Source organism: Ursus americanus, chromosome 17 (assembly GCF_024610735.1).
Source record: "Ursus americanus isolate L20-20 chromosome 17, mUrsAme1.1.p, whole genome shotgun sequence".
NCBI lineage: Eukaryota > Metazoa > Chordata > Mammalia > Carnivora > Ursidae > Ursus > Ursus americanus.
Genome location: NC_142143.1, coordinates 15,475,286 through 15,496,240, shown reverse-complemented (window position 1 = coordinate 15,496,240; position 20,955 = coordinate 15,475,286). Strand labels below are relative to the sequence as shown.

The window sequence follows — 20,955 nt, the reverse complement described above, 5'->3', positions numbered from 1 at the left end:
TCGAAGTAAAAGGGGATGAGTTATCAGGACAATCAGTGGTAATAACAGGTAATGTTTGTCGAGCCCTTACTAAGTGCGAGGCATTGTTGCAAATTATCCACATATGTTTACTACTAGATTTTACAAGAGTTCTCTGAGGAAATTGAGTCGTTTGAATGGTAATGCGCCTCACTAAGGGTCCCCAGCTAACAAGTGGCCAAGCTTAGATCTATCTAATCCAGGTAGCCTAGCTCCAAAGCCTTTCCCCAGAACCCCTGCCTCATCCTGCCTTTCCACAAACATCAAAGTTTCTTACAAATCCCTGTGACTATCCTAGGCAGCACTGAGATGAGTGGAGCATACCCCTGGGCAGGGGTTGGGCTTCTCCTCACAGGTGCCAAGCCTGGGGCCAGGTCCCTGCTCACAGGGAGCTTACATTCAAGTACGGGGAGGCAGAAAATAGGCATGCAGGGAGCAAGTGCACAAGATAATTTCAGAGTGTGGAGTGAGAAGAAGACATAAAGCAGGGCCATGAGATGGTGTAGGATTGCTGGTGCTCCCCCCACCCCCGGCTGGTCAGAGAAGACCTCTGGGCAGGCACCCAAATGTTGTAAGCAAAGGAGCCAGTCCTGCGGGGATGTGGATGAGGTTGCATCCCGGGGTGGAGGGAACTGCCTTACAAAGGACCCCAGGGGGAGCGAGCCTGGTGTGTTTCAGGAATAGGGAAAATAATTTAAAAAGCCAGTGTGGCTGGAGTCTGGTGAGTAAGGGTGAGTCACAGCAGAGGAAGACCAGGAGGTAAGAGCAAGGACAGGTGACAGAGGCCAAGGGTGGGTCTTCATTCCAGGCACAATGGAATCCATTGGAAGGCTTTAGGTGGCGGGACTGACACATTCTGCATCACCTCGTACTCCCCCCACATTGTGAGCAACAGGGCAAAGTGCAGGGCAGCCAAGTGAGACTCCCTCAGAGTCCAGAACTTCACAATCACTCCCCTGCTTGCCACCCCCCCCCCCCAGGTCCCAACACTGGTATCTTCTCCAGGGTCCCAACTGACTCCCAATAAATCATTGCAGTCAAGGGCATATGTTTTCCCTTTTCTTTGGATGCTGTTTGTCAGACGCAGTGACTGTGCTCCCAACTTTTCCCGATGGGTAACTGATTCTTGTGTTGACTTACAGATCATAAGGCAGCAGTTTCCACAGTTAACCACCAGAAGACTCGGGACCCGAGGACAGTCAAAGTAAGCACCGGGAGGCCGTCTCATCCACAGAGCGCACGTCTCTGAATCAGGCCTGCACTCCGGGTCTTTTATCCTGAGCTCCGTTCACAGGCCTGGTGGGAAGTCTGTGCCTGGCACGGAGGAGACATAGACAGCAGGGCCCCCTCTCCCATGGCCCCTGAGAGAGAGGTTGTGGGAAGGCCCCGGGCCATTGGGCCCCCCCAGCTGCTTTAAGGAATCTGACTTTATGCCACCCTGCCTTTAGGTGTTCTTGTCAATTGTCTTGGGCATCACTTAAAAGAGCACTTGGTGGCTTCTTGGACAATCTCTAGGTTCCTTGGATTGTTTTGCTGAGCACATTTTCTACTCTAATAGTATCCAGTCAACCAGAGAAGCAACCTGGACCAATCCCTGCGAGGGAGATGGGGTGGAGAGGTCCAGCAAGACCCCCGTACACAGCAGCCATCACTTCTGTCAACCAGCCTGCCCATGTTTGCTTTTACACTTTCGGTCTCATGTACAGTGCAAGGAGCAGATCACCTGCCCTCGTGGGGCTTACACTCTGGTGGGGAAGACAGATCAAAACAAGATGCTCAGATTGTGACAAGCAGGCTTGTCATAGAGAAGAACAAAAGGAGAGCACCCTAGTTTGGAAAGGGTAGCCCAGGAAAGGCCTTTCTGGAAGAGTCCTGAAAAGTGAGAAGGATGCGTGGACCCCTTCTCCTACGTGGGAGTTGGTGGGGAGGGAATCTCTGCCTTCACTGCACAGGCTTCACTAAAATCTGATTTATAAGATTTTCCTCAAAGGGTGTTTCAAGAATCACTGGATGTTAACAGGTGTTCCGTGGAAAAGCTCTGTTGGCCACATACGTTTGGGAAGCGCAGAGTTCAACAGGTTCCTTTATCGCAGGACTTCTCAGAACCTTTATTATGTTGATGTACATGGTGACTCCGCTAGAGGGTGCCTTATTATGTAGCATTTCTAACATTTTGACCATGTTGAGTAGCAGATCAGCACATACTGACTTACAAAATACTGACACTTAGAAAAAAACCAAACCCCCAAACAACCATATAGGATTTGTAAGACTTGAAAGGGTTGTACTTCAAAAGCAGCATGTCCCATAATGTCCCCTCACTCCGCCTGCTCCTGCCATCCCTGGGCAGCGTTCCCATCCTCCCAAGGCGGATTTAACTTTGGAGCCAAATTAGATTAAAAAAAAACAAAACAAAACTAGATGATCAAATTGGGAAAAGCCCTTTTTGGTAATGCTCTGAAAATAACAAAACTCATTTTTTGTGTGGTGGCTCAGAAGCTCTGGGGTCAATTTCCAATGAGCTTTACAGAAAATTTGAGCAGGGGATGTTTTGGAATAAATTTCTAATAATTTTCCAAGGTGAGAGCTCTGAAGAACAAATGTCATCCATGAAGAAAAAAAATCAGTATTTGTTTTAAAATGAGGCTTCCTCCTTGGTAAGAGTAGAGTACAAAACCACCCCCCTCCTTACTTATTCGCTGGTAAGCCCAGTGGTTGGCACATGACGGGCAATTCAGTCCACAGATAAAGAGAATGGTTGGAAGCGTGTTGAATGAATGGAAATGAATGGGTCTTTGAAGAGTCACTGGCTCCAATACATTGTTGCTCATCTCTAAGATAGAAGAGTAGAAATAAGACCGCAAAAAAATAGATACATAGTAGAGACAGGGAGGAAAGATAGCAAAGATAGAACAGAACCGTTTCCCATCCTTTATAAACTTGGAGAAAATTTCCCTCTGCCCCCATGTGAGAGCCTGTTTTTGTTTTTTGTTTTCTTCTTCTTTAACCCAGAAGCTGGCAAATTGGGCACTACCTTCTTTAAAAATTCAGTGGTGTCAATTTCATGGTATCCCCTCCATAAGGACCAACCCACCCCCCCAAAGATTGGTCACATCTCGAACCAGTTGAAAGGTAACCAGAAGCTCAAGTCTCCAACCTGCCACTCGGCCTTAGAGAGAAAACCCCTCAACAAATTTATCTTGACAGGATACATGTGGGGGTGGGGAGTGACTGGATTGTGTTGATGTGTCCTACAGAACTGAAACAGAAAAACCCAGAAGTGATCAGCCCGATAGCTTCACTGCAACTGCTGATTTCAGCAGCTCACACGCGGGAAAATCAAGAAGTGGTCTGATCTGAATATATTATCACTCCCCAGATCTCAAGAGATTATAAAGGAGAATTTTGTTAGGGTTAGGGAGGCGTGTCCTAACTGCCTGGCCACCTGGAGGGCGCTCCTGGAGCCCACGGAACTGCCCCTCCCCCGCCCCTCCAGGGTGCCTCTCCGAGGGGGAGGCAGTTACGACAGTTGGGAAGTAGAAGGTGCAGAAGACAGAGAGCGGCTCAACACAGAGAAGAACTCTCTGATAACTGTCCCGACCCAAAATGAACTGGGCTGCCTTCGGAGGGCCTGAGTTCTTCATCCCAGGAGGCATTCAGATAGAGGCGAGATGCCCACTAAGCAGAAATATCACAGAATGGTATCAGGAGCAAGGGGGGCAGGGAGAGGGGAGGTTATGTGTGCTCATCTCCCTTCCCCGCGAAGCCTCTCCCATAACTCAGAACGCTTTCTCACTTGTATTGTTTTATGACTACCACCAGCCATACCTCCGTGAGCAGCAACGAGTACGTAATGTGCCGCACCGTGTTTCTGAAAGCGAGGTCCATGAATTACTTCCATGAGCATTGCCGTGTGACTATAGAAACCTACTCTAGACCGACTAAATCAGAATCTTTGGGGGGGGGGGGTGGAGCCCAGGAGTCTGTATTTTAATGTTTTGTAGGTGATTCTTATTAGCAGTTAAAGTTTGAGAATCACTGGCTTAGTGGTTAAAGCACTTTAGAGGTACAAATCCTGCCTCTACTCACTGGGTGATCTTGGGTGGGTTACTTAAATTCCCTGGGCCTTAGTTGCCTCATCTGTAAAATGGGGCTAATGTAAAGTGTGAATTCCAGCCTTGGAGGGATTTTGTGAGCTTAAATAAGGTGGTGTGTGTAGAGTACTTAGCACCACATTAGGTGCTGTGATGAGCACCAGTTCACGAGAGTAAATAATGACAGCCTCTCCAGTGACTGGGGATCGTAGACCCGGGAATGTAATGCAGGTGCTCAACCGAGCAAGCTAGTCAGTTTCAAACTGACGTGTGTCGGAATGACCTGTAGTGCTTGTTTCAGGGCTGATCCTTGGGCCCCACTCGCCTATTCTGAATCAGTAGGTCTGGGAAGGGCCCAGGCATCTGTATTTTTATTACTCTCCATGAGTGACTCCGAGTTTGTAAAGGCGTCCTGCAGTGTTTTCTGCTAGGGCAGCATAGTGCCTTTGTGGTCAAAGAGATGTGTATTCAAGAACCTCTTCTAAAAAGCTGGATGACCTAGAGCAAATTTCTTGAGCTTCCTCCTTTTGCTCTTCCGTAGGAAGACTGTTCTAATCCCCATTTCCTAGTAGTATTTTTCGAATTCATGTAGGTAAAGCAGTTGCAAAGTACCCAGCCCATAGCAAGTGCTCAGTAGTTTCTGTAGCGAAAATCCAAAGTGCAGCTTCTGTCCCTCCTTCGTCTTCATTGAAAACGTTGCTATTACTAAGCCCATTTGAGATAATAGAAAGTTTCGGTCTTTTACGTATCCAGTGCCAGCTGAGCCACTGAATGTATCTTTTTAAAGATACAGTTAAGACTACCATTTATTGACTAAGAAAAACCGAGGCCAATGAATTGGTGGTGGTGGTACAGTTAGCCATTGCAAACACGCCCTTCTTCTTGGGTCTCCACAGAAGAGGACCCTCGAGTTCTGTACCTCTGAGATCACATTGGCTCAACATAAGAGATTAAATACAAATGGAAATTTTTTCATCCCCCCTTTCTGCTTTGCAAAGTATTCATTCGACTTAACATTTTCTGTAGGAGGCAATTTTGGTTATTTTTACCTGCCTGATTGATGGCTGGCAACTTGGAACTTTGGTTTAATTCTAGATTTCTGAGATGTCAAGGCTCCCAGGAGAGTTAACTCTTCTAGCCCAGGGAGGATGGGCCCAGCCATCCCTGGCCTTGGGTACCCCCACCCCGCTCCAGAAACCCCACCTGATAACAGTGTATGTGGGTCTGTCTCTCTCTATCCCTCTCTGTGGCCCAGGTACCATTACTATGGCATTGCGGTGAAGGAAAGCTCCCAGTATTACGATGTGATGTATTCCAAGAAAGGAGCCGCCTGGGTGAGCGAGACGGGCAAGAAAGAAGTGAGCAAACAGACGGTGGCATATTCACCCCGGTCCAAACTTGGAACGTTGCTGCCAGAGTTTCCAAATGTCAAAGATCTAAATCTGCCAGCCAGTCTGCCTGAGGAGAAGGTGACCACATCTGAGGTGTTGCTGGGAGTGGGTGGCTTCCCTTTCTCTCTCTCTCTCACTCAACACACACAACTTCTCTCCCTTTCTCTCGCTCAGTGCAAAATGGTGAGTTTAAAAATATAAAGATAGAGGGGCACGTGGGTGGCTCAGTGGATGAAGTGTCCAACTCTTGATTTTGGCTCAGGTCATGATCTCAGAGTCGTGGGATCGAGTTCTGAGTCAGGCTCTGAGCTGGGTGTGGAGTCTGCTTGGGATTCTCTCTCTCCCTCTCTCTCTGCTCCTCCCCACCCCCTGCTCCTATGCTCACTCACTCTCAAAGAAATTTTAAAAATCTATAAAGATAGAAATCTGAATTAAATATGGACTTTAGTTAATGACAATGTACCCGTGAATATAGTGCTGCGAATCAGATAGTTTGGGTCATAGGCATTTGGAGAAAAGGACTGGCCATACATCAGTCCCGCACCCATCTTGACGCAGCCTAATGCACCAGCAGACGTAGAGCTTCTGCCACACACACAGCCCCCAGGGAGCTGGGATACGCTGTAACGGAGACCTGAGTCCTGCTCCCGGGAACCCCGCAGCCAAGGAGGGAGACGGACGTTCATGCATAAGCAAATTGAGTTCACATAAAATGAGTGCATGTCTACGTTCTGAAACAAAAAGAACGTCTGTAAATGCTTTAAATCTAAGAACTAGTACATTTTTCCCCTCAACGTTGCCTTTTTTTTTTTAATCAACAAACTTCCTATATGACAGTTTTAAAACTCTTGGATAAATGGAGCTAGAGATGAAATTCTTTGGCTGAGCAGATTCCAGGAAATTTCTGAATGTCTTTTTGTGATTTTTGGCAAACACCTCTTCTTATAAGTACTCACTGGGTTGTAACTTTTCCGTATCTTAGCTGATGAGGAGAATTTAATTAATACGCCCTACTGAGCTCCACTGTGGGCCAGGCGCCCTGCAAAGTGCTGGGTACATGAGCATGAATGATATGCCATTTAAGGTTTCCCAGAGCCCGTGGTCTCATGAGCGGAGAATGGGGGAGAGAGAAACCCATGCTTTCCACGGGATCACAGGGCAGGTGCCAGATGGAGAAACATGCCCAGGTGCCGTGGGAGCACAGAAGAGGGAGCCCGGGGTCAGAGAGCACCACGAACGAGTTAGACTTCCTTGGGTCTTAGTGGATGAGTAGGTGTTAAACGAATCTCGTCCCTTAACAGGGAATACATGACTTGAAAATTGAAATTCCAAGGAAGGGTAGCAGTCATGTGTATTAATTATGCTTTTATTGTTGATCCTCCCCCCCACTCCCCACAGGTCTCGACCTTTATTATGATGTACAGAACACACTGTCAGAGAATCCTGGACACTGTAATAAGAGCCAACTTCGATGAGGTAGGTCAATAAGTGTTGAGCTGTGGAACACTCTGCATTAAAGTATTATAGTAGGAGGAGCTCCTATCTCGTGAGCTCCTAGCAGGTGCCAGACCTTTGGAAACCCCTGATGTGCATTAGTTCACATAATCTTTCCAGTGATTCCAGGAAGCAAGCACTGTTCTTACCCCCGTTTTACACATCTTCTGTGTGCTCCTTGATCTCACTAGTGAGCTGCCTCCTGCCCCATGGGCCTACAAGAAAGACGGTCTCGCAGGGTGATCGTTACACCCAGTATTATAGATTCAGAGAACCTGAAGGAAAGCTTTCCTATATTTTGGATTTAATCTTTTCCTGAGGCTCCATTTTCTTTTTATTCTAAAATAGTACAGTTAAAGAATGGAGAGGAGAAACGAGAGGGTGAAGTACCAGTTACATAACCAGAGAGACAATAAAATCTTCTTGCCTAAAGTGTTATCCAAAAGAGCCTTCCAGGGGGATGGCAAGAAGCCACACATTTCACCCTATAAACCTGAGGCCTTTCTGTTTCCAGAAAATGCCTTCAGGCCAAAAAAAAATCCCCCAAACCCCCACAAACCCCTTGGCATAGGTTATGGACATTGAATTGGAGGACTGTGCAGGCTCCAGTGGGACTGTAAAAACCAGGGGCTATTGGTGGACAAGATCTGGAGATTCCCTAGTGTGTGTTTTGGGGCGGGGGTGGGGGTGTGCAACGTGGGAGAGGGGAGGGTACAAAATGGCGTAAAGCACAAAATGCTCTCTCCCCCACATTCTTGTGCCTTTCTGCTGTGCCTCACAGCGGTGAGCGTTCACTGAGTGCTGCGCTTACTTGCACGAGCTCACCGGCTGCTCCCTCAGTAACCTGGGTGCTGGTGGTCGCCAGCGAGCTGGCACTTGGCTCACAGACCCAGCTCCAGAGGGGGCCGCAGAGTGCTGGTAGAGAAGGACTGTTGTTCCTGCTCTTGGCTTTTATTCACAAGATTGTTTAAATCTCCCAATTCCTTGATCAACGATTTAAGTGGATTTTTTTTTTTTAAAGAAAGAAAAATCACTGCTTTCTCTCACGTTGTGGTTTGGCTATGTCTTATATCCCAAAGATCACTGAGATCAGAGCAAATAAAGGTTCAAACTCCGTTCAGATAACACTGGCTTCCGTAACAAATAACCCTAAGTCTTAAGACATTAGAAGTTTATTTCTCACTGGTGTCACGGCCCAGCGTGGACGCTCACAGGGGAAAGGTTGGTTCAGGGACCCAGGCTCCTTCCACCATGTGGCCATACCCTGCCCTAGAGCCTTGGTGTCCTCTTTGTTCAGCTGACAGATGGGGAAAAGGACTACAGGGACGACATACCCGCTTCTTAATCTTGTCAGCCCAGAAGTAAAATGCATCTTTTTTGCCCGTGTTCCATTGGCAAAGCTGGTCTCATGGCCCCACCTTGATGCAAGGGGATCCGGTCCCTCCCTGGGCAGCGGTTCACCACTGCAGAAGAGGAGCTCAGAGCTCTGGTGGCCGGCTGTTCCTCTCCACTACAAGGACTAACCACAGAACCAGTGGCAGTCACCCCTTTAGTTCATATGTACTTTTATTCACCTCAAAGCTCACTCTCATCATCTCATTGCACTTGATTCCATGCATTAATCCCAACACTTAACCGGGTACCTAACAGTGCCATGCATTGCTGTCGGTCTCAGAACTGGGGCAAGAAGAAGACCCAGCCTAGAGGGGGAAAAGCAAGAATGCACACCAGGAATTAGGATGCAGGGTAGACAGTGAGGGCTGCAGAAACCTTGAGGGGGCTGAGTGCTCCTGTGGGGAAAGTGCCAGACTCTGACCCCAGGCTCTGCCATGAAGGCCTTTATTGTTCATCCTAGAAATAAAGATAAAAATATCATCCCTGCCTTTCTAATGCATAGGGTTCCTGGAAGAAGATGAGATAATGCTTAGCAAAAACCCTTTGTAAACTATAAAAGGTCATGAGTATGTTGCTGTTATCGGGTATGTCAACCAGAGAGTTCAAAGACTTGCCCAAGGTCCCGCATTCGGTTAGGGTCAAGGTCATGGCTGCATCTTTTGTCACCTGACACCTCAATATTCTTTCCACTCCTTTGGGCAGGGATATTTGGTGGCTCTTTTTAAAATGGCTAATCAAGGTGTGGTTCATTCTACCCAGCCACAAAAGAATGAAGGGGGATATTTTCCCCTTGATGGGCATGGCTTTCTCCCACAGCTGACAGAAGTAAATGGATTGTGGGTACATCTGGTACACCTTGACATTGTAGTTTGCTTCAAGTCTTCAAGATCTTTAAGAGTTGAGGTTATAACTAATGTTGGTATCACATTCTTAAATTATCTTGTTGGCTGGTGCACTGTTTGTCTGCTATCAACACAGTGTAAGCCCTTGAGGGCAGGGACCTTGTCTGTCTTGTTTGCTCCTGTATCCACGTCAGCCATACTCTTAGGCTCTCAGTGAATATTTGTTGGGGAGATGAGTGCATGGATAGATGGGTAGATGGATGCAAAAATGTCACGGTCTTGTAGCCCAGTCAGCCAAGTACAGAGAGCCCCAGTCTGCATGTAGGGGACTCCCTGGAAAGCTTTCTCCAGACTATATCGCATAAGGAGCTGCCAAGTCCAGAGAGTCTTGTGTTTGAGTCCAAATCCACCACTTACGAGCCTGTGACCTTGAGCAAGGTACTTAACCCCTGTGAGCCTCAATTTCTTTGGCTGTAAAATGGAGATGATTATTTTATCTACATAAGAATTCATAGAAGTGTCTGATTTTGAAATCAGAGCATAAGAAATGGTAGGTATTTTGGTGGCTAATGTTTTGTTGAGATCCTTTTAACACTGTAGCAATTAAGTATCCCTGACTGGAGGTGATCAAATGTACTTCTACAAGGTGCTAGTATATTCGGGATGAAGTAAATACGGATATGGAAAAGAAATAGAAAACCTACGTAGGTATTCTTAAGGAAATTGTCTCCTGATGCTTCACTGACCCAAGAAGGAAAGGGCTGGGAGCTCAGGGGACCGAGGCAGATAATCTGGAAAACTTTAAATAATGCTTTTCCATCTTTACCTCTGATGATTTCACCACTTTGACTTACAAGGAATAAGGAAACCTCCTCCCTTCTGGCTGATAATCAGCTTCTGTTTATTAGATGCCTACACGCTGCCAGGAGTTTTGCCTCAGTGACCTTATTGGGTCCTAGTACTGGGTAGACAGGATCTCTATTTCATAGAAGCCCATAGCTCTCATATTTAAATATTTAGGCCTGAGCTCCAGACTCAGTTGACTTGACATCCAGCTTAGCGTGGCCAAATCAGAGCTCTGACTTTCCACCTGAATTTGTTTTTCCCACCTCAGATTGCCATAACCACCCACCCAACTGTTCAAGCTACGAATCTTGATGCTTCTCTTTCCCTCACCCTTCATATCCAGCCTCTTGGGAGGTCCCACCAGCTCCATCTCCTGCATAACACTGTGTCTGTCCATTTCACACCCAACGTCCAAGTCTCGGCTCTTGAGCTTTCCACTGTTCTCCCTCCTTCTTTTCCTCCTCACTCCGAGGAACCAGTACCTTAGGATGTTAAATGGCCTGAAACGTGGAGAGTAGAAAGGGAGGTCAAAACTGACCCAACACCCTCCTCTCCAAAGGCTGCTCAGGAGACTGAGGACTGATCAAGGCTCCCTGTGCAAGTTGAGCAGACCTAAAACAGACAGATGCCTGCTAAAGACTGATTTTCCACAGATTTGTTTTAACCTACACAGCCGCTGATCTTTTCCAGAATTTCTGTTAGAAATTGACTGCTCACATATAAAAAAAAGGAGTAGGGCTACATGCAAGGAGAGCTAAGAAAGACAGATGAATTCAGAATCTACCAAATCGTAGGAATCAGCTGGGCAGAGAGGGTCTAAAGTGGCTTTGGAAGGGCAGGCAGGGAGGTCCAGGACCTGGCCTGAGGCTGATACCCTGGGACAAGCTGGTATCAGGAAACAGTAGAGGGTCCTCGTGAAAGAAAGCACCTTATCCGAGAGCCCTGGCCATCTCCAGGCTCGGGCCAGCCAGCAGTCAGCCAGCAGGTGTCCCAGTGACAGAACAAGAGCCTTAACAGGTGAGCAGAACCACAATGGGGATCCTGGCTGGGCGACACTCAGAGGCTTGGCAAGGTGTCACAAAGCTTAGGGCAGTCCACGGATTTCTTGGGGCTGGTAGTGGCGGCGTGTCTGTGATGTAATAACCACTACCACCACTAACCTTTATTACGCATCTACCGTGTGCCAAACACTAAGGTACTTGTACGAATCCTTACCAAATCCAAAAAGTACCAAAAGTGCTACTTTTATTGCTGTTTCACAGGCGAGGAAACTTACCTATTTCTAGCTTAGAGATACGACACCCCTGGTTGGTAGTGGGGCCCAGGTTGGAACTTTGGAAGATAGTCTTCACCCATCTGTATTTTCTGTTTTAATTTTCAATCTGGCTGAATACTCTGCAGTACGTTCACTGTTGTGGAATAAATGGAACTGTGACTTCAGTGTCACAGTTCACAAACCTGGACTTCATTCACCACTTTGATCACATTTTTGGTAATTACCATGTGCCCCCTAGGAAGTCAGGGGACATCCTTTCTCCCCATCCCACATCCCCTAAGCCTCTCTTCCAGTGCAGGCCGTGGGTGTCGTGGAAGTTTGTCCACAGGAGGCTGAGCTCAGGTCACCAGGCTGGAGTCAGACGTAACCTGGTCAGAGGAAAGCAAGACCCAACTTATGAGAGGGGCCTGAAGGACACTGCAAGTCGCCAGAGCAGAGGTAGAAGTGGGCATCAGTCCAAGGAGAGCTATGGGTGTCAGGAACAGGGGAGAGGGCCTGTAACCTGAGAAGAACAAACCAGCCATGAGACTGATTGGTGGAATGACTGAGGCAGACATGGGCTCCGTCTCATCCATTCCCTGACTTGCTATCTGGATTTGGGCAAATAAGTTAATGTCTCTGTAAAATGGGAGCAAGGATTCTCGACTGTAGTAATATTACAAGTATTCAATGAGAGAACCTATGCAAAGTACCTGTCACATAGTAGTCACTCGATAGATAAAGCTGATGCCCATAGTAATACCACCTCCAAAGTATTAGACGAGGGGTACTAGAGTATCTTTTGCATTGGATCAGGGTTGATTCAGGGAACCAGGAATGTGGGTGATGCTACATGTGAGGGTTCGAGAGTACCCATCTGTGGGGAAAAAAAGGACATGTAGTCCAGGAACCAAGTCGAGCCTATGAGAATTCACAAAAATTCAGTCATTCTTCCCTATATCTTCAAGATGAGCCACTCCTCAGTGTTAGCTAAACCTTGGGTATTTTTTTTATTCTAGGTATTTTTAGTGGTATTATACACATCAGTTAACCATCTTTGCTGTTTCCCTTCACTTCCCTTATCTTGTCCTGCACCCAGACCCCTACCCTGCTCTCTTCCTGACCTCCAGCTCACACACTAGAAGATGGAGGTATACAGGCCCCGAAGAGTTGTCTGCCGTCCACATTCGCTCTACCACTCGCTCATCAACAGCACAGCTGGAGCTCCTGCTATCATAGTGATAATGCAGTCTCAAGTGCCTCCTGTATTTCCGTTCTGCACTAGTGGTTAGGGTGGGAGTGCCCACGTGGTTTACCAGCCACATGCCACCATCTAGCATCCCACAGTGGCAATGACCAGCCAGGGCTCTTTGGGGAATGGAGGAATTTGGATAGGAAGAGGTCCTTGCATTTTCTTCTGGTTTTGGTACACATATTTGAATCGGGAGACTTGTCTGTGACACCTACTTTCCTCCCTTCCAGATACATTCCTTTCACCAGCAACTCACACATCACTCCCTTCTTTTCGAGAACAGCCAAGGGGCCCCAACAGGCCCAGAGAATAGTGAGCACTAGCGCTCTGAGTTTGTTAAGAGCAATATCCCACCTTCCCTTCCTTAAATGTTTCCTGGACCACAGTGAGGATGAAGGGGCTGATGAGTTAATGTGCTGGTCCTCTGTCCCAGGGCAGAGTAGACCCCAGGCTGCCAGGCCAGGTGGTTCTGCAGTGGTGGGCATGGCACACAGAGGGCAGGGGGAAGATGGGGACGGGCCGCCTCTGCCACAGCAGGGGGAATGGACGACCCCACTGCAAGCCGGTGGAGTCCCAGGCATTGTTGCGAGGGCCCCGGGTAACCTCACGGTTCTCCTTTCTGTGGCTCGATACAGGTTCAAAGTTTCCTTCTGCACTTTTGGCAAGGAATGCCCCCCCACATGCTGCCTGTGCTGGGCTCCTCCACGGTAGTGAACATCGTCGGCGTGTGTGACTCCATCCTCTACAAAGCGATCTCGGGGGTGCTGATGCCCACTGTGCTGCAGGCGTTACCGGACAGGTGAGCATGCTTCCTCCTGTGACTAGTCCTTAGCACGTATTTCCAGCCTCTCTCTCGCTGAACGTAATCATGCGCTGTCTGGGGGTCTCCATTGTAAAGGCCATAAACTTTGGACTTTTAAAAATTCAATTTGATTAACAGTTTTTAATATAAATAAAAATTGTAACATTTTGAACCACTTGTACGGTTCAAAATTCCAGAGGTGTAATACAGTATATGGTGAAAAGCCTCCCCCTACCAACTCCTGTTCCCCGGACACCCCAGACCTCTCCATAGAGCATCAAATAGAGTCATTTTCTTGGCCCGAGGTGGGGGAGGGTCCGTCCAGATCTGCTGTGCACATGTAACCAATGCATATATCCTGCTCTTTCTCACTGAAACAGTGATATACTCTATTACACTGTTCTGCACCTTGCTTTGAGAAAACAATCTTGGAGCTTGTGCTGGGGCTTCTGTGCCCCTCCAGAGCACTCCCTACCGTGCCCCATGCTGCTCCCTGCCCTGGGACTGGACCAAATGGAGCACCTCACAGGACTCCCTTTCCCTGTGGCATCCGGCTGGGGTCAGCCAATGGGGAGATCAAAAGGAGGGAGGGAGAAGACGGGGATCAGGAGACGACTCTGTCTCCATCCCTGGGAGGTCACCCCGGGCTGGTTGTGGCCATCCACAGGCCTCTGGAGCCTTCCAGCATAGCGCCAGATTCAAATTCTGCTGGAGTACCTTGTGCTTAGATTGGAAGCTTGTCCTTAGGACATGGGGTGGGTGAGAGCCTGCTGCCCCTCACACCCCTGTGCCGCCCCCTGAGAGCAGTGGTCTCCCTCATGGGCTCCTTCATGCCTGTTGACGCCTTCATGACTTGTCCCTTGTAAATAAACCCTCCTATTCTGTGTAGTGTCTGCTTCCTGTTGGGACTGTTAGAGAACATTCCACAGCAGTCTGGAAAGAGATTGTATTCTTTTTTATGCCTGCATACTGTTCCCACTGGACTGAATGTAATCCGTTGTCTTCTTGTTTCCAGTCTTCTTTTACTACAAATAATGCTGTGATGAATGATGTACATTCATGGGGGGTGGGGTGCATTAGCTTCCCAGGGCTGCAGCAACAAAGAGGCACAAGCTGGGTGGCTTGAAACTACAGAAAGGAATTCTCTCATAGTTTTGGAGGCCAGGAGTCTGAAATTAAGGTGTTGGCAGCATTGGTTCCTTCCAGAGATGTACTCTGTGCCTCTCTCCTAGCCTCTAGTGGTGGCTGGAAGTCCTTGGTGCTCCCTGGCTTACAGACGCATCCCTCCGGTCTCTGCTTCTGTCTTCCTGTTGACTTCCACTCTCTGTGTCTCTCTGTGTCTTATGAGGACACTTGTCATTGGATTTAAGGCCCACCCAGTGAGTCCAAGATCTCAAGATCCTTAATTTAATCACATCTGCAAACAAGGTCACCTTCACAGGTTCCAGGTGGACATACTGGGAAGGGGGGAGTGGGGAGGGGGGCACCACTCATCCCACTACATGAACTCTATGTGCAGAATAAATTTCCTACAGGGCTGAATTTCTGGTTCAAAGGCTATATGACTTCAACTTTTCTCAGTGAAGTTTTGATGTGCATTTCTTTTATTATGAATGAAGTTGAGTATCTGTTCGTATCTTTAAGAGCAACTTCTGTTTTCTTTCCTGTGACCTCTCAGTTTTTATCCTTTGATTATTTTTCTATTTGGTGGTTGGCGTTTTTCACATTGATTTATAGGAGCTCTTTATTTTTTAAAAGATTTTATTTATTTATTTGAGAGAGAGAGAGAATGAGAGAGAGCATGAACAGCGGGAGAGGAAGAAGCAGACTCCCCGCTGAGCAGGGAGCCCAATGTGGGGCTCGATCCCAGGACCCTGGGATCATGACCTGAGCCAAAGGCAGACACTTAATGGACTGCACCACCCAGGCCTTCCCAGGAGCTCTTTATCTATTAGATATAATAACCATTTATCTGTGTTAAGAGTTGCAAATAGTTTCTCATTTTGTTGTCATTCTTTTGTCTTTACCATACAGAAATTTATTTATGTAATTGAATTTATCAGTCCTTGCGTTTATGGCTTCTGGATTCGGTATCATAGTTTTAAAAGTCCTCCCCCATTCCAATGATTAAGTAATTTTCCCATGGTTTATCACACTAACTTTATGGCTTAATTTTGTACTCTTGAATTTTTGTTCAATTTGGAACTCATCCTGGTGTAAGATGTGAAGCGTGGCCTTGTTTTCTCCTCAGCAGCTGTCCTGTTTTTCCAGCACCATATGTTAATTATTCCATCTTTTCTTCACAAAGTTGAGATGCCACTTTTTTTATATAGTAAATTTTATATGTATTTGGGGCTGCTTCTGGACTTCCTACCCTATGCCATTGATATTTCTACACATTCATGTTCCAGGGTTACTCTGTTTTAAGTTTTGTGCTTTTAAACACATTTAAGGGGCGCCTGGGTGGCTCAGTTGGTTAAGTGTCTGCCTTTGGCTCAGGTCGTGGTCCCAGGGTCCTGGGATCGAACCCCACGTCTGGCTCCCTGATCGCTGGGGAGTCTGCTTCTCCCTCTGCCCCCACCCCTTGCTCATGCTCTCCCTCTCGCTCTCAAATAAATAAATACAATCTTAAAAAAATAAACATATTTAATATTTAGTAGGACTAGCTCCTCATACTTACTTCCCTTTTTAAATAATTTTCCTATTATTATCACTTTTTTTTCCATATGAATTACCTTGTCATCAGTGTGTCTGTTTCAATACGCATACATTTATAACACTTCCACATGTATTCTTACTGGGATTACATTACATTTAGAGATCAATTTAGGGAAAATTATGTATTTATGATATTGAGAATTTCTAACAAAGAATATGGTTTGCCTTGACATTTATTCTGATCTTTAATTTTGTGACTGCAGGAATATTGTAAATGACTTTTTTACTTAGATCTTACACATTTAAAAAGTTTCTTCTTAGATATTTATCTACTTGTTGCTATTGTGCGTACAGTCTTCTGCTCCACGGCTCTTGACAGATGATGGTTTGCGTATATGAAAACTGTTGATATCTGTGTGTTATATTTGGAGCTGGCTATGCCAAGTTTATCTTGTTGTATTTTTTTTTCAGGTTCTCTTAGATTTTCCATGTTTAGAATCCTTCAAATACAGATAATTTTACTATTGTTTTTCTAATTTTTACACCTCTCATTTACTCCTCTCGCCTAATTACATTGGCTTATGCCTCAAGAACACTGTTGAAGTTCTTGACTTTAATGAAAATGCATCTAGTGTTTCTCCATTAAACATTGTGCTGGCTTTTGGATTAAGATGGACATATTTTGTCATGTTAAGGAATGTCTGTCTTTTATTAATTCATTAGATGTTTTATGAAGGATGGTTGTTGAATATTATCCAATGGTCTTCATCATCTATGGAAATTATTATATTATCCATATCTTAATATTGAACCATTCTTGCATTCCCAGAAGAAACCCCACTTGCTCATAGTATATTTTCTTAAGGTGCTACAGATTTTATTTGCTAACGTTTTATTTAGAATTTCTGCATCAAAGTCGTAAAGTGAGATTGGTCTGCAATTTTCTTTTTGTGTTTAATCTTCGTTAGTTGTTGGTATCAATGTTATTCTTGCTTCATAAAAGAAATCTGGAAGCTTCTCCCCACCCCCATTTTTCCCTAAGCTCTGACACACTTTTAATAGCACTGAAATTATTTGCTCTTGAAGACTAGATAGAATTAATTCCCCTTTGAAGGGATCTGGGTGTGGTGTTGGTGGGAGTAAGTCTTTGAAATTTTTCTTTTTTTTTTTCTATAGTAATTGGTTAGTTTAGATTTTCTGTTTTCTCTGAGGTAAGTTTTGGTAAATTACAACTTCCTAGAAAATATCCACTTCTAGATCTTTAAATTTATTTGCTTAGGGTTGAGCAAAGTGCATTTGTAGACTCATTGATTTTTCCTCTATGTCTGATTATTTCTGCTTTAATACATTTTAGTTTGTGTAGTTGTGCTTTCTTTTGCTTCTTTGTGATTAAGTTACCGGTTTTGTTTTATTTTTTCAAGCAACATGCTCTTAGATATATTTATTGGTGCTATTCTTCTTCTTTTTTTCTAATACATTGAATTCTTTCATTTAACTCATTTCTTTTACTTTCTTAAGTTTACTTTGTTCTTCATTTATTCAACAAATACTTTACTGAGTGCCCACTACGTAGTTTGTTGTTCTATCAGTGACCAAAAACAGTTGACCAAAAAATAGATGCTTGATTTACTTACATTCTTTCATTCTTGTTTAATAACATAAATATTTCAGGCTTGGGTTTTTCTTTGAGCACTATTTGAGCTATGTTCCATAGGGCTCGATATGTAATATTTTAACATTGTTATTTTCTAGATATTTTGCAACTTTGGTTTGGAGTTCCTCTTTGTCCTAAAAATTTTAAAAGAGTACTTAAAAACTTCCAATTGTTAGGAGCTATTATCTTCTGGTTATGTAATTCGTTTTAGCTTTTACTGCCTGGGGATTAGTGACTGTTTTCTGAACTATTTCTTCTTTTGAGATTTTACTTAGATTTTATTTGTTGTCTAATATATGGGCAATTTTGTGACCCTTAGAAAGAAGAAGCACTCTCTGTCTTCAAAAAGCACTTCTCCGTCTTTGGCAGACCTGTATTTGGGTCAACATTATTGTTATTTAGTTATTCTGTTGTCTTAGTGCTGTCCACTTAGACTGTTATGGACCAAGACAGGTAAATAGGTTTAAGACTTATTACTAATATGTGCTAACCTATTTCACCTTGAATCTCCCTTAATTTTTGTTTTTGAATGTTGACGCTATGTTCTATGATGCTTTGCTGTTTCTAGCTGCTTTATTTTCAGTGTAATAGCTTCATTATGAATCACAACATCTTCATTGTAAATTGTACTCTTAGCATTATTTTTTTGGTACACTTAACATTATAAAGTCTAATTCAGAATTTTTTTTGCCCAGAATTTAGGTTGTCTGATAGTAAGATCATGACCTCTATGTTCTTTTTGTTTTCATCTGTCTGAATGCCGTCGCCCATCTTTTTATTTTCGATCTTTATAACTTACTTATATGCAGAACCATTTAGAATTTGTTTTATAGTTCAATCTGGTTTTTTCTATTACTGGTTAAGTCTAACCCACTTACACTTATTGACACAACAGATACTTTTGTTCTTAGTTCTATCATTTCCTTTTATATTATTAAGTATATGTTTATAGCTTTTTATTTAATTTTATTCTTAAAATTTAGGTTTATTGAAGTACACTTTATATATATTAACATTCATCATTTTAGTGTATACAGCTGACCCTTGAACAACACAGGGAATAGGGGTGCTGAACTCCTGTGTAGTTGAAAATTTGCGTATAACTTTCAACTCCCTCAAAACTTAAGTACTAATACCTGACTGTTGACCAGAAGCCTTACCAATAACATGAACAGGCAATTACAACATATTTTGTATGTTATGTGTATTCGATACTGTGTTCTTACAGTAGAGTAAGCCAGAGAAAAGAAAATGCTGTTAAGAAAATCATAAGGAAGAAAAAGTAAATTTACAATACAGCATTTATTGAAAAGCAATTTCTATGTAAGTGTGCTCGCACAGTTCACACACATGTTGTTCAAGGGTCAGCAGTGCAATTGAAATATAGTTTCATCACCTTAAAAACTTTCTCATGACCCTCTTCCACGGCCAGCCCCTTATCATGCAGTGTTTGCAGGCATATCCTTTTCTACCCTGTTACTCTAAGTCTTCGTATTTAAAGTAGATCTCATGTAGCTAATATAGTGAGCTCTTGCTTTTTTATCCAATCTGACAATTTCCATTTTTAGTTGCTATGTCTAGACCTTTGCATTTAATGATATTAATGATATGGTTCATTAAAAATTTCCATCTACTAGTTGCTTTCTTTTTTTTTTAAGATTTATTTATTTATTTTTAGAGTAACAGAGCAGGAGCGCATGGCGGGGGAGGGACAGAGGGAGAGAATTTTCATGCAGACTCCCCACCGAGCATGGAGCCCATGTGGGGCTCAATCACATGACCCTGGGATCATGACTGAGCCAGAACAAAGAGTCGGACACTGAACCCAACTGAGCCACGCAGGCACCCCCCACTAGTTGTTTTCTATTAGTTCCTTCCATTTTCACCCCTTTCCCCTCTCTTTGTGCCTAGTTTTAGGTTAAATTTTTTTATCATTCTATTTTACTTCCATAATCGGACTGTTCTTTTTACCTCTTTTAAAAATTTTTTTAGTGGTCTTTCTTACTTACAACCTACCTTCAGATAATATCATGCTGCTTTACACGTAGTGTAGGGACCTCACAACAGTCTACCCCCAATTCACTCATCCTCTCATTTTTTATGCTGTTGCTGTCACATATTTTGCTTTCGTATATGCTCTAAACTCATATATATTGTTACTGTTTTTGCTTTAGATAATTACCCTTTAGAGCGATTAAAGATATGGAGAACGATCTTTAAATTTACCTTCAGGGGCGCCTGGGTGGCTCAGTCATTGGGCGTCTGCCTTCAGCTCAGGGCATGATCCTGGAGTCCTGGGATTGAGCCCCATATCAGGCTCCTCTGCTGGGAGCCTGCTTCTTCCTCTCCCACTCCCCCTGCTTGTGTTCCCTCTCTCATTGGCTGTCTCTCTCTCTCTGTCGAATAAATAAATGAAATCTTTAAAAAAAAATTTACCTTCAGTCTAATGATTTCTGATCTTCATTTCTTTATGTAAAATCCCAGTTTCTGTGTTATATTATCATATCCCCCTGCCTGAAGAATCTTCTAAAACTTTTCTAATATTGCAGGTCTGCTGCTAATGAATTATTTCAGCTTTTGTTGGTCTGAGGAAGTCTTTATTTCTCTTTCATCTCTGAAAGACACTTACAGTGGATACGGTGTTCTAGATTCACAAGTTTTCTGTTTTGTTTTGTTTTCATTACTTTAAAGATCTTAATCCGTTTGTTTCTGGCTTGCATGTTTGTAGATCTTTTTTACTATGTGCCTTTTTTCCCTCTGGCTGCCTTCAAGATCTTCTCTATCTTTGGTTTTGAGCTGTTTGAATATGATGTGCCTAGTTGTGTTGTGTTGTTTGTGTTCTCCTGCTTGAGATTTTCTGAACTTCTTGGATCTGTGCTTCGATGTGTTTCACTATGTTTGGAAAACTCCCTGCCATTATCTCCTGCTCTGTTCTCTCTCTCTCGTCTCCTGTTATTTCAGTTATGTGCATGTCAGACCGTTTGATACTTTTCCACAACTGCCTTGGAGTTTCTGTTTAACTTTTTTCACAAGTTTTGTGGTTTGGTTGAGGTCATTTGTATTGGCCTATCTTTAGGCTCACTGATTTTTTCTAGCCTATGTCAACTTTACTAACGAGACTGTTGAAAGCATTCTTCATCTCTGTTGCCATGTTTTGTTTTTATTTTCATTTCTAACATTTCATTTTTATTATTTCTGTTTGTGCTGAAATTCCTCATCTGTTCATGCTTATAGTTTATCTTTTCCATGGGAGC

General features: G+C 44.3%; 1 protein-coding gene across 3 annotated transcripts in view; it reads left to right on the top strand.

Moving 5' to 3' along the window:
* Positions 1–20,955, top strand: part of RFX4 (regulatory factor X4) — a 136,044-nt gene that overhangs the window by 57,559 nt on the left and 57,530 nt on the right. For 2 of the 3 annotated variants that reach the window (XM_045779781.2, XM_087868784.1), the window contains exons 5-8: positions 1,161–1,222; positions 5,368–5,581; positions 6,902–6,979; positions 13,223–13,386. In XM_045779781.2, coding sequence (XP_045635737.1) covers positions 1,161–1,222; positions 5,368–5,581; positions 6,902–6,979; positions 13,223–13,386 — 518 coding nt within the window. Of the gene's footprint in view, positions 1–1,160; positions 1,223–3,624; positions 3,720–5,367; positions 5,582–6,901; positions 6,980–13,222; positions 13,387–20,955 lie in introns of those variants that run through there. The other variant, XM_045779782.2, reaches the window with a different exon arrangement.